This window comes from Anopheles gambiae, chromosome 3, assembly GCF_943734735.2.
Source record: "Anopheles gambiae chromosome 3, idAnoGambNW_F1_1, whole genome shotgun sequence".
NCBI classification, from domain to species: domain Eukaryota; kingdom Metazoa; phylum Arthropoda; class Insecta; order Diptera; family Culicidae; genus Anopheles; species Anopheles gambiae.
The window spans coordinates 81,497,386-81,508,252 of NC_064602.1; the positions used below are offsets into that span (position 1 = coordinate 81,497,386).

Below are 10,867 nucleotides of genomic sequence, written 5' to 3' on the forward strand. Positions count from 1 at the left end.
GGGTGTATCAAATGACACAGCAGCAGTGTGCGTTTTGTTGACATCCACTAAATTTGGATTTTAAGCATTTATAATAAATTTTTTGATGTATATTTTGTTTTTTCAACACTTTATTCAACAAGTGAATGATAAAAAATAAACTCTGAGCTGTTAATAGGCAATTTTTTGACGCTAAACAATGTCAAAGCAAAATGTTGCCAGCAACATTCATAGACCACCTCAGCGATATGTTGCCGAGCAACAATGTTGCGCGCAACAACATTAGACCGCTGCCTAACGCACCTTGGGTTTGCTGCAACAGTGTGTGTGTGTGTGTACATTCGCTTTGGTTCTCATCGACGGGCCGTCTCCTGTCAGTATTGTTTACCAATCAAATCATGCTACAATCCCGCAATGGCAAGCGTACCGGGAGATAATTCGAATATTTGCCGATTTTGTTTGTGCCAGGAGGAGAAGCAACTGATGCTCATTTCAAGAACGTTGCACCCTTCCCTAACAATCGAGGATGTACGAAGGTTCACTGGCATTCAGGTAAAACAGTTCATTCTTCCTAACGCCCATACAATACGCTTACGTTTCGACCGCACTTTTCAGAAACTCCCCGACGACGCAAACGGGCTCGCGATATGTTTCGAGTGTTTGGGTAGTCTTAAAAAATCTGCCGACTTCCGGTACGCCTGCATACGCAATGATTCCACCTTCCGTCAGCTGAGCGCGGAAGCAGCTGCTTGTAGGAAAGGGAATCCGACGAAACCCGTGGACCACAGTGAACACATAGTCTCTGCGGACCCTCTGGAGTTAAAATTTGAGATTATTTACCACGAAGAAGATAGTTTGGAACCGGTCGATAAGGACCAACTCGTACGCAGCATTGCCAATGAAGGTTTCTGTACCGATGGCGCAACACAAGGGGCAGTCGAGGAGGCGTATTCAGCGAACCACATCGAACTAGGTGAACCGATGTCAGACGCTAACGAGGAGAACGATGCGTTTGAATCACATAGGATAATGAATTACCGTGCTGGGACGGATTCGCTTAGTACTAGGCGAACTAGAAAACCCCGGAAACGAAAGCCACCGAACGGTGAACCGGAGGATTTGCCAGCTTCATCTGTCGAAGGAAAGGTTCGCAAAAAGTACGACCGTCGGAAAGTGCTGTGCCATTTATGTGGCAAAACGGTAGCCGATATTTCGGTTCACCTTGTAAGTCATAAACAAGAAGCAAATCACCAGTGTCCTCACTGCCCAACTAAAATGACACACCCCAGCAACTTGCTGCGTCACGTCGAGTCCGTGCACATGAAAAAGATAATAAAAACCTGTGCATTGTGCGGCGAAGGGTTTAAACACATGAGTGTCTATACGGGGCACATGGTAAGAATTAGTGATAGTGGGGAAAGTTGGCAAAAATTCGGAACCGACTCCGATCCGGCTTCGATAATTTCGGTCCAGCGTTATCTGGAGTAGTTTGGAGTTGCCTGGAATCGTCTGGAGTCGTCCGGAGTTGAGTCCAACTGACTCCGATCGGCTCTGGACAACTCTGAATGAATCTCACTCCGATCGATTCCGGACGACTCTGGACGTCTCAGGATGATTAAGACTCCTAAAGACTCCGAATGATTCCGGACGACTCCCAACGACTCTGACTCCAAACGACTACGAACGAATGCGGGCGAATTCGACTCCAAACGACTCCGGATGAATCCGAATGACTCTGGATGACTCCGGACGACTCCGAACAACTTAGAACGAGTCCGAACGACTCCGGAAAAGTCCGGACGACTCCGGACAACACCAGAAAACTCCAGAAGAACCCGGGCTGCTCCAGATGACTCCGACTCTGGACAACTCTGAACGACTCCGTGCGACTCCGTCTCTAAACGACTCCGGACAACTCCTAACGACTCCGAACAACTCCGGACGACTTCAAACAACTTCAAACGACTCCGGACGACTTCAAACAACTTCAAACGACTCCAGACAACTCCAAACGACTCCGGACAACTCCAAACGACTCCGGACAACTCCAAATGACTCCGGACAACTCCAAACGATTCCGGACAACTCCAAACGACTCATGATGACTCCGGACGACTCCGGATGACTCTGACTTCGAACGACTCCCGACGGCTCCGAACGATTCCGGACGTCTTCGAACAATTCCACACAACTCTGACTCCGAGCGGAACTAGTGGTCCAAAGAGTAGTCCAAAATCCTTGGAGAGGGGGTTAAATTCTGTTTTTCATAACATCGTGCATTTTTTTTCTTCAGCTCACGAAACACAACATCGGAAAAACGTACAAATGCGAATTGTGCTCGCAAGTGTTCAAGTATCCTGGCAACTTGAGAGAGCATAGGAAAAGAAAGCATTCCACTGGCAGCGAATGTGTGTGTCCTATTTGTGGTATGATGTTTAACGACCGGTAAGTTGCAAACCATTATACAACCAATAAATCATGATCTTATGCGATAAACGAACTCGTTTTGCAGGGGTGTATTAAAAAGACACGCAGCGGTACACTCAACGGACACACCGTACCATTGCAAGCACTGCCCCAAACAGTTCAAAAGCGGTGAAGCTAAAAAAGCGCATGAGCTGACACACAGTGGCGTCAAATTTGACTGCAAGTTCTGCAATAAGTCCTATCGGTACAGAACGCAGCTCTGTACACACGTTACACGAACTCACCGGATTAAAGTGGAGGAAAATGCGTCAGCGAGTGACTAAGTACTTAAGGGAATATCTCTAGGGTGGTGTATGCTGTACGATCATTTATGAATATTGGTACAACGCACTACATTAAAGCAAAACTAAGATAATATCTTTTGTAATCCGAACAAACCGAATGTTGAATCGGTTGATATGAACACCGGAGGATTTGGCAGCCTAGCAGTTCTCGAGCAGTAATGCCGTAAGTAAACCTTCTATATTAATTACCGATTGTACCTGTTGTAACCATGTACATTGTACAATTCTCAATTCTCCGGTATTCTATAATTCCTATAATTTGGCAACATGATGCCTACTCTAACCTTTCTTTAAAGATTGTTTTATATTTTTAAATATTATGATGCTTTGTATATTTCTTCTTGCTTAATGTAACTTAAACGAGGGTCTTGTGGTACAGTCGTCAACTAGCACGACTTACAACTATGTCCGTAAAGGGCTTATTCTATCTATCATACATCTATTTAAGCTACAGATTGCCAATCATATTAATGGATGCCTAGATCGCCTGGGCTGTTGCACCAAATAAGAAGAACAAGCTTAATGTTACAATAATATGCTGAGTGCATTGCTTCGATTAACCGCTGCTCATATTGATTCTTCCTCATTATGCGTGTTTTCCTCCGGGTGCATCTTTCTCATATGCATGCTCAGCAGCGATTTATAACGGTAGGATTTTTCGCAAAGCGTACATTTAAACAGAACGCCACTGTGTGTCAATTCGTGCGTTTTTCTTGCAAACCGGCTTTTGAAACGCTTCGGGCACTGGCTACACGCGTACGGCTGAGCGTCTGAATGAACGCGTTGGTGGATGTTAAGCAGTCCGCTGTAAAATCAATACAAAGCAACGTGATAACAAAACCAAAATCCACATGCACACCAAGAAATAGAATCACAATTGACCCGATGCAACTTTACCTTGATTTGAATGATTTATCGCAAATCCCACAGCAATATCGTTTTGCATTATGCACTGCATATGTATGGCGCCTCAGATTGGTCGCGTGTCTAAACTTCTTCCCACACACGCTGCATTCGAGCGGCTCGCCTGTGTAGTGCTGTGAGTCCTGCAAAGAAATGTAAGTTCCGAAATGCATCGGACAATTCTATGGCCTGACTACATGACCCAGCGGGCGATATATCTCCTTACCATGTGGGACACGTAGCTATTATTAGTGGTGAACTCTTTGCCGCATATTTCACACGTCTTCTCCACTATCTTCAGATGTACCGTATTGATGTGTCGCGTCAGGTTTTTCTGATGCGTGATCTTGGCCGGACAGTGTGGGCAGGAAAGCTTGATGGACGTTTTAGCGTGGTGATAGTTTTGATGAAAATTCAGGTTGCTTACGAACGTCCCGCATATGCTGCAAAGCACACGTGCACTACGACCACCTGTGGAAGACGACTTCGCTTCGCGTGCAGGGTCCCTTCTTGTGATCTGTTCGGCACCTGCTCGTTTTCTATTGGGACGTTTTTTGCGGACGAGTTTTTGCTTCCCATCTCGTGCTGGGTCTGTTTCGCTCTCGTGCCAAGTAAAATCATCATCATTCGGTGTTTCCTTATCGCTGTCGGGAGCTTGCCTTACAGTGAGCCTTTCGGCCGGCGGTTCGTTTATGGCGATGCAGTTGGCCGAGTACTGGTCATTGTTTTTTGTCGCAATTTCTTGATGGGATGGGACGGTGCTTGTATTTTGATTGCCATTCACAAACGTGTCCTCATCGAACAGCTCAGTTTCAACTCGAAGAACTTCTATTTGAACCTCCAACGGATCTACATCCTGTGTGTTTTTAGCCAGCCCGTGGTTTTCACTGGTAGATGGCCCAATGCACATCTGATGGAAGGTGGGTTCGTTACGTATGCATGCATTCCGGAAGTCGGCAGATCTTCTGAGACTGTCGAAACATTCTAAACACATTGCTAGCCGTAACGCATCGTTCCGATGTAGCTGAAAAGCAAGATTCAAATGTAGTCGTGTACTGTTTGGGTTAGGAAGATGGCTTTATCTTACCTGTATACCAGTGAATCGTCGTACATCTTCAATTGTTAGTGAAGGGTGTATTATTTTTGTAATGGGCATCAACTGTTTCTCCTCCTGGCACAAACAAAACCGACAAATAGATAATAATTCCTGTGCAACGATCGCCATTCGGAACCAGCATCAGGATTTGTTGGTAAACAAAGTCGGTGGAACAAATGTCAACATCTACCAAGGTCAGTATATCCAAGCTATACGGAGTTTATGATTTGTAAACAATTTTAAATGCACATTGCTCTGCCAACTCGCGGGTATACCCTGCAAAACCCTGTATGCATCACTTCGTAACATTTTACAAGTTACTGCCTTTTCGCTCCCAGAAATCGATCCAGAATTTAAATAACAAAAATCCGAAGACGACTCTGATTCGACTCAAACAATTTCGGACCCCATTCCCGACCAGCATTATCGGGAGCCGGTTGGGGTCGTCCAGAGCAGGAATCGGAGTCATCAGGAGTCGTCTCGAGTCGGAGTTGAAGTGGGAGTCAACCAAGGACTCCAGAGTTGGAGTCGACTGGAATCGAAGTCGTCCGGAGTCGGAGTCGGTTGGCTTCGACTAGAGTCACATTCAGCCGGGTTCGGTCGTTGCTGTGGTCGCTAAGCGCTAATTCTATAAACAAAGCTCTTTTACGAAGTGCATCCAGTGCTGACTCCAGTTTTATTCTGTTTCCCGTCGACTTCGGGCGACTCCCACTCCTGGTGACTCCAACTCCGGGTGACTCCAACTGGAATCGGGCTAACAATGCAGGGTCTCCCACGATTTATTGGTTGGTTCCTATATGTTTTTTGGTATCTTCCTACGATGTGTTTGTCGTTTCCCAGAATTTGTTGGTTCAATTGCATTAATATCCAATCAGACGATACCAATAAATTATGGGAACGAATTAAAAATCTGTGGGATACTAATAAATTATGGGAACGAATTAAAAATCTGTGGGATACGATGAATAAATCGTGAGATGAGCTCAAAAAATATTGGGAACCAACCAATAAATCGTGGAAACCCTGTAACCGGAGTAGGATTGGAATCGTGGGTGCGCTCCAGAGAGCAGATCACTAGTTTAATCATCTATTATTATAGAGCAGCTTTATTTTATTTTATTGTTCTATATTTAGATAGACACAACTAAAAGTTGATTTGTACATGTCTCAAAACCATTCTGTATGTAAAATAATGAGGCATAATAAAAGTAGCGGAGCTCACTGAAATAGCCACGCCACAGTCCAGAAAACAGTAGATGTCCTTATTTTAATTGATTTTCCCTACTTAGATTTTTTCTTCTTCGATGGTACATTCTTTCGGGTTGGGAGCTCATCTTTGATCGGCACCTCAATTTCCGGGTTTTGCTCCACTTCTTCGGAGCTTGCTCGCTCTGTAGCTGTCTGACTTTCAGGGTGGCTTTTTCGCAGATGTAACATGAGTTGGGATTTGTACCGATACGACTTATCGCAGTGCGTGCAGCGAAAAACGACGCCAGCATGTGTAAGCTCATGTATCGTCCTGGCGTACGAAGATCGGAAACGCTTCGTGCATTGTCTGCACCCGTACGGTTGTTCCGAGGAATGAGTTCGATAATGTCTGCGCAGCGCCTCTCTACAACAGTATGCATCAGAAAAATATCATAAATTTGTTTTTCCGCTGCAGTAAGCTGCGTAATAATCTTACCGAACTTTAAAAATCTTGCCACAAGTCTCGCACGTATGCATATCGCAACGATGGACATTTCGAATGTGCATATTCAATCCACTTGGATGTTTAAATTTGCTAGAGCACATACTGCATTCATGGAGTTTTCCAATGCCGTGCTGAGATCGCTGCGTAAGGACCATACAATAATGTATACGGTAATATATCTTGATTTAATTAAAAGACACGCAAAACAGCCTACCATATGGGAAACAAGGGAACTAGTAGCAATAAATCCTTTGCCGCACAATTCGCAAGACCTTACGATCCGCTTTTCGTGCACCTGTTGAACGTGGCGCGCAAAGTTTGCGGGATGGGCCACTTTAGCCGGACAGAAGGGACACGAATACCCCGCCTCCTTGTGGGTTAGAATATGTGCCTTATAATCGGCCACTACCTTGCCACAAATCTCACACAGCGTTAAGGGTCGCTTGTAATGTTTACGCTTCTTAGGCATGGAAGGTTTCAATGCTCCACCTCCATTGTCGCATGGCGTTTGTTTGTTGGCTTTTGCTGAGGGAACAGACACCTTTTCCCAACGTTCTGGTTTGCTACTTCGAGGTCTTCTTTTCCGCTTCCGGAGCTCATCGTCAGTATCATCGGAAAACGGTTCACCCAACTCGACGTTGTTGGCCGAGTACGGTGCTTTGTACTCTTCTTCTTCTGCGACCTTTTCGGATGGGACTGTGGCGTTCAAATCTTGTCCGACTATGGTTGTGGCCTCCTCTTTCGGTTCTGTTTTTATATCTTTATCGGTGAGAGTCTCAACTTTCACTTCCAATGGATCTACATCGGGTATGTTTGCATTGGGTATGATATTAACCGGGACTGCTGCGTTCAAATCCTGTCCAGTTATGTTTGTATCATCCTCGAGCAGTTCAGTTTTAATGTCTTTATCGATATCGACGAGAATCTCAATTTTCAACTCCAACGGATCTGCGCCAGGTGTGTTTGGTACGAATAAGAGTTTGATCGGTTCTTGTTTTGCACTAATGCCCGGTTCTTTTTGTGCACTAATGACCGGTTCTTTTTGTGCACTAGTGACCGGTTCTTCTTTTGTACTAGCGGCCGGTTCTTTTTGTGCACTAGTGACCGGTTCTTCTTTTGAAGATGCCCTAACGCTCAGTTCGCGGAAGGTGGAATCATTGCGTATGCATGCGTGCCGAAAGTCGGTAGAACTTTTCACGCTGCCCAAACACTTAAAACATATTCTAAGTTTTAATGCATCCTGCCGGCTCACCTGAAAGGAAGGATTCAGTTGATTCCAATGCTTTCAACAGTACTGTATGGGGTGAGAAGTTGACTATCCTACCGAAACTCCAGTAGACCGTCGAACATCAGCGATTGTAAAGGTAAAGCTTAAGGTTTTACCGATAACGATCGTTTGTTCCTTATTGGGGCACAAGCAAAATCGACACAAATGCAACATATCTGGCTGAACGCTTGCCATTGGGAGCAGCTACAGAATATGATTGTAAACAAACTGAACAGGGCACGGACGGAGGATGACAGTAAAAGGTGTCGTACGCACACAGATGCAAAAAGGGCCTATTTTGACGTTCGACTGGCTTTGCAAAACATTTGAACTTTCTTTACAATAGGATTTTTAGAATACAATAGGAATATAGAAGAGCCGCTAGTAGTACGATAACGATGCACGCAAAAATGGTATAAATAATCTAGGTAGAAATATACACTGAACATTTGTTATGATCAGCATGTAAAGTTTTGATTCGGTTTAAAATTGTTGAAAATTATTTAAAAGCAAATTATAATACACCGCTGCAGAAAACAAGACCGAATGAAGGTGGGCAAATTTCGAGTTAATTTATTCATAGTAATTCAGAACAAATGCTAAGCTATGCGCTTTGGCGAAGAAAACACCCAATACACTACGATATGATGGATTATTTTTGTTTCCTCGCAATATTGTGTAACCTATTGAAGTGATCCTTCAGTGCATTTGAATGGGTAAATGTTTTCGAGCACGCTTTGCACTCAAACGTTCCACCTTCATCCTGATGCGACATCTGTGCGAGAGAAGAAATAAATAAATAAATAAATAAATAAATGCATAAGAAAGCTGACGATTTCCAAGTCCGTTTTTGGCAACACTTACCATATGATATTTGTATGTTTTATGGTGAATGAACCCCTTGCCACATATTTCGCACGTTTTGCTTATCGTTTTCAGGTGCACCGTTTGGATGTGTGCTATCATGTTAGTTTTCTGCTTCATTCGCACCGGACAATGCGGGCATGCCTCGGTGATGTCGTCCTCGTGGTTGATCACATGCTTCGGAAAGTCCTTCACGAAGATGCCACAGATGTGGCACAGGTGCAGCTTTCGCTTGCCGCGTTCCCGCTCGTACGGCACGATCAGTGGATTGGATGGCCAGTAATAGCTGCTCCATTCACCGTTCTCCGGGTCCGACACGCCGTCGTCGTCCGAGATTAACGCTTCACCGGGTGCGATATAGTTAGCAGAGTTCCAATGTTCGTCATCTTTCGCAATGCGTTCGGAAACGGTTCTGCTGCTGCGATTGGTAGTGCTGGTCCTGCGGCCGCCATCCACCCTTACACTGTCGGATTCTGAGTCTAGCAAGTATTCCTCCAGGAAGGAACATTCCCCTTGCACCCTACGGAAGGGATCGTTGATGCTGTACTCCGTCGATCTATCATCGAAATTGTCGAGCTCAGCCATCATATATGGTTCGTCAAGATCGGACAGTTGGCTTTTCCCGTCCTCTGTTTTGGTTTCAATGTCGTTCGCGCTTGCAACCAGCAAGTCGTGCAGCTGCTGGAACTGTGCATCGTTGCTCAGGCAGCGCTTCCGGAAGTCGGCAGAGATTTTCAGCTGATTGATGCATTCGAGACAAATTGCGTACTGTAGGTTATTCGCATCGAGCTAAACCGAAGAGCCAATCAAGATTAGGTTCATACATGACGCGAAGGGCAGCGGTAGACCGCGGTGACCAAAATCAAGCGCACGATATTCACCTGTATTCCTGTGAACCGTTGCACATCCTCGATTGTGAGTAGAGTGTCGAAGGTTTTTACCAAGGGCAGGAGCAGTTTCTGGTTCTCGCAAAGACAAAACCGACAGACGTACAATATTTCTTGCAAACTGTTCGCCATCCCGAACAAGATATAAAATTGTTTACATGGAACGACAACAATGCGATGCCAGGACAAATGTCAAATCGCGCGGGGATCATAACAAATGAAATCACGCACACACGTACGTTCGGACACAGGGTGTAGCATAAAGTACTGCTTCGAGAATACAGGCGGTCCCCGAGATACACGGTTAATGGGGACCGAAAACGGTCACAAAATACCGCGTATCTCGAATTTCCGCGTAAGTCGAATCTCGTGGTTTCCAGCTAAAATATCAGGTATTTTTGTGTAATTTTGCAAGTAGGGGGAGGTTATAGTTACTTTATGAATTAGTTGATATGATTATGACTGAATATAACAGTTTTAAACCTTTTGAAATAGTTTTTAACATTCGATCAAAACGGAAATTATTTGGCAATTTAAAAATGGTGTGTCAAATCAGTACAATTTGCTCAAAGAATTGTCAAATTTAGAAAACCGCGAATCTCCGAATCCGCGTATAAGAGGTACCGTGTATCTCGGGGACCGCCTGTACTGTCTTTCGTAGATAATTTTGCAAATTCTGATCATTTTCTACAGTTCGATCCAATCGGATTTCCAGCACCATTTCGTCGTTGCATGCTGGAGATGTTGAGAGTTCCCAAGTGCCACAAATCCACTAAACGGCTTCTAAACGACTCAAGTTCTCTACCTAAACGGAATATAGAAAGACTTCGTTTAGCAGACGGCAAACGACTCATGCATTCTAAAAATAGCAAAAAAGCTGGTGGCGCTATCTGTTGGTGGGATACCCCAACCAGTTGAGCCTCATCGCTTGGAGGAGAGCTTTCTCATTTCCTCTGTACTGTTGTATGGTTTCGCATCGAAGTTATGCATCGCTAGAACTAGAACGGCGATACGATTGTTTACATACTGCAAAGCATTTCAAAAGATGTATAGATCTCAAAAGATCCATGAATCTCTAGCGATTCATACATCTCCAATGAATCATAGAGCTTCTCATTATTCTTCTTCTTGGCGTAACAACCTACGTGGTCATGCCACCCTACACAGGCTTTCGAAACTTCTAGGCAAGTACCACGCAGTCGGGTAGTTTGGAATCTTTGGATCCCTTCCCGGATTTGGAATCTTTGGTGTTTCACGAATCTTTGAGATCTACGAATCTTTGAAAATTCATGAATCTTTGCAACCGAGATTCAGATTCATTGAATCATTTCAAATATGCATTCGGATTCATGAACCTGAATCAGATGTATGTCCTCTACCCAAGTGCCACAAATCCAATAAACGACC

At 44.5% G+C, this 10,867-nt stretch overlaps 4 protein-coding genes across 6 annotated transcripts; 1 reads left to right on the forward strand and 3 right to left on the reverse strand.

The window, feature by feature from the left end:
* Nucleotides 1–307: 307 nt before the first annotated feature.
* On the forward strand, nucleotides 308–2,812 carry LOC3292578 (zinc finger protein 722). 2 transcript variants are annotated; one of them, XM_061653909.1, is made up of 4 exons: nucleotides 308–531; nucleotides 595–1,374; nucleotides 2,273–2,424; nucleotides 2,492–2,812. In XM_061653909.1, the coding sequence occupies exons 1-4, from the start codon at nucleotides 394–396 to the stop codon at nucleotides 2,727–2,729; spliced, it is 1,308 nt and encodes a 435-aa protein (XP_061509893.1). In that variant the 5' UTR covers nucleotides 308–393; the 3' UTR covers nucleotides 2,730–2,812. The 2 variants fall into 2 exon arrangements, with proteins under 2 accessions (XP_061509893.1, XP_061509894.1); XM_061653910.1 differs by having other exon boundaries at nucleotides 344–531; nucleotides 2,273–2,812.
* Nucleotides 2,813–3,035: 223 nt separating this feature from the next.
* Nucleotides 3,036–5,047, reverse strand: LOC5667959 (zinc finger protein 501). 2 transcript variants are annotated; one of them, XM_061653907.1, is made up of 4 exons: nucleotides 4,741–5,047; nucleotides 3,880–4,677; nucleotides 3,648–3,796; nucleotides 3,036–3,555 (listed from the first exon to the last, which is right to left on the reverse strand). In XM_061653907.1, exons 1-4 carry the CDS (start codon nucleotides 4,876–4,878, stop codon nucleotides 3,318–3,320), a joined length of 1,323 nt encoding a protein of 440 aa, XP_061509891.1. In that variant the 5' UTR covers nucleotides 4,879–5,047; the 3' UTR covers nucleotides 3,036–3,317. The 2 variants fall into 2 exon arrangements, with proteins under 2 accessions (XP_061509891.1, XP_061509892.1); XM_061653908.1 differs by having other exon boundaries at nucleotides 3,880–5,047.
* A 790-nt stretch (nucleotides 5,048–5,837) lies between these two features.
* Nucleotides 5,838–7,948, reverse strand: LOC133392754 (zinc finger protein 37 homolog). The gene is made up of 4 exons (XM_061653906.1): nucleotides 7,767–7,948; nucleotides 6,657–7,694; nucleotides 6,434–6,582; nucleotides 5,838–6,361 (listed from the first exon to the last, which is right to left on the reverse strand). Exons 1-4 carry the CDS (start codon nucleotides 7,902–7,904, stop codon nucleotides 6,031–6,033), a joined length of 1,656 nt encoding a protein of 551 aa, XP_061509890.1. The 5' UTR covers nucleotides 7,905–7,948; the 3' UTR covers nucleotides 5,838–6,030.
* A 308-nt stretch (nucleotides 7,949–8,256) lies between these two features.
* Nucleotides 8,257–9,736, reverse strand: LOC3291312 (zinc finger protein 286A). Its single transcript, XM_061653919.1, has 3 exons — nucleotides 9,455–9,736; nucleotides 8,574–9,362; nucleotides 8,257–8,484 (listed from the first exon to the last, which is right to left on the reverse strand). The coding sequence occupies exons 1-3, from the start codon at nucleotides 9,590–9,592 to the stop codon at nucleotides 8,362–8,364; spliced, it is 1,050 nt and encodes a 349-aa protein (XP_061509903.1). The 5' UTR covers nucleotides 9,593–9,736; the 3' UTR covers nucleotides 8,257–8,361.
* Nucleotides 9,737–10,867: the final 1,131 nt, after the last annotated feature.

What these genes read in the sequence shown, in the direction of transcription:
- LOC3292578 (XM_061653909.1), top strand. Translation starts at nt 394, where the DNA reads ATGGCAAGCGTACCGGGAGATAATTCGAATATTTGCCGATTTTGTTTG. An exon ending in GTGTCTATACGGGGCACATG is followed by an intron (nt 1,375 to 2,272) that starts GTAAGAATTAGT and finishes TTTTTTCTTCAG; the next exon opens with CTCACGAAACACAACATCGG. An exon ending in GGTATGATGTTTAACGACCG is followed by an intron (nt 2,425 to 2,491) that starts GTAAGTTGCAAA and finishes CTCGTTTTGCAG; the next exon opens with GGGTGTATTAAAAAGACACG.
- LOC3291312 (XM_061653919.1), bottom strand. Translation starts at nt 9,592, where the DNA reads ATGGCGAACAGTTTGCAAGAAATATTGTACGTCTGTCGGTTTTGTCTT. An exon ending in AACGGTTCACAGGAATACAG is followed by an intron (nt 9,363 to 9,454) that starts GTGAATATCGTG and finishes TCTTCGGTTTAG; the next exon opens with CTCGATGCGAATAACCTACA. An exon ending in AAACATACAAATATCATATG is followed by an intron (nt 8,485 to 8,573) that starts GTAAGTGTTGCC and finishes TCTCTCGCACAG; the next exon opens with ATGTCGCATCAGGATGAAGG.
- LOC5667959 (XM_061653907.1), bottom strand. Translation starts at nt 4,878, where the DNA reads ATGGCGATCGTTGCACAGGAATTATTATCTATTTGTCGGTTTTGTTTG. An exon ending in GACGATTCACTGGTATACAG is followed by an intron (nt 4,678 to 4,740) that starts GTAAGATAAAGC and finishes CTTGCTTTTCAG; the next exon opens with CTACATCGGAACGATGCGTT. An exon ending in ATAGCTACGTGTCCCACATG is followed by an intron (nt 3,797 to 3,879) that starts GTAAGGAGATAT and finishes ATTTCTTTGCAG; the next exon opens with GACTCACAGCACTACACAGG.
- LOC133392754 (XM_061653906.1), bottom strand. Translation starts at nt 7,904, where the DNA reads ATGGCAAGCGTTCAGCCAGATATGTTGCATTTGTGTCGATTTTGCTTG. An exon ending in GACGGTCTACTGGAGTTTCG is followed by an intron (nt 7,695 to 7,766) that starts GTAGGATAGTCA and finishes CCTTCCTTTCAG; the next exon opens with GTGAGCCGGCAGGATGCATT. An exon ending in GGCAAGATTTTTAAAGTTCG is followed by an intron (nt 6,362 to 6,433) that starts GTAAGATTATTA and finishes ATACTGTTGTAG; the next exon opens with AGAGGCGCTGCGCAGACATT.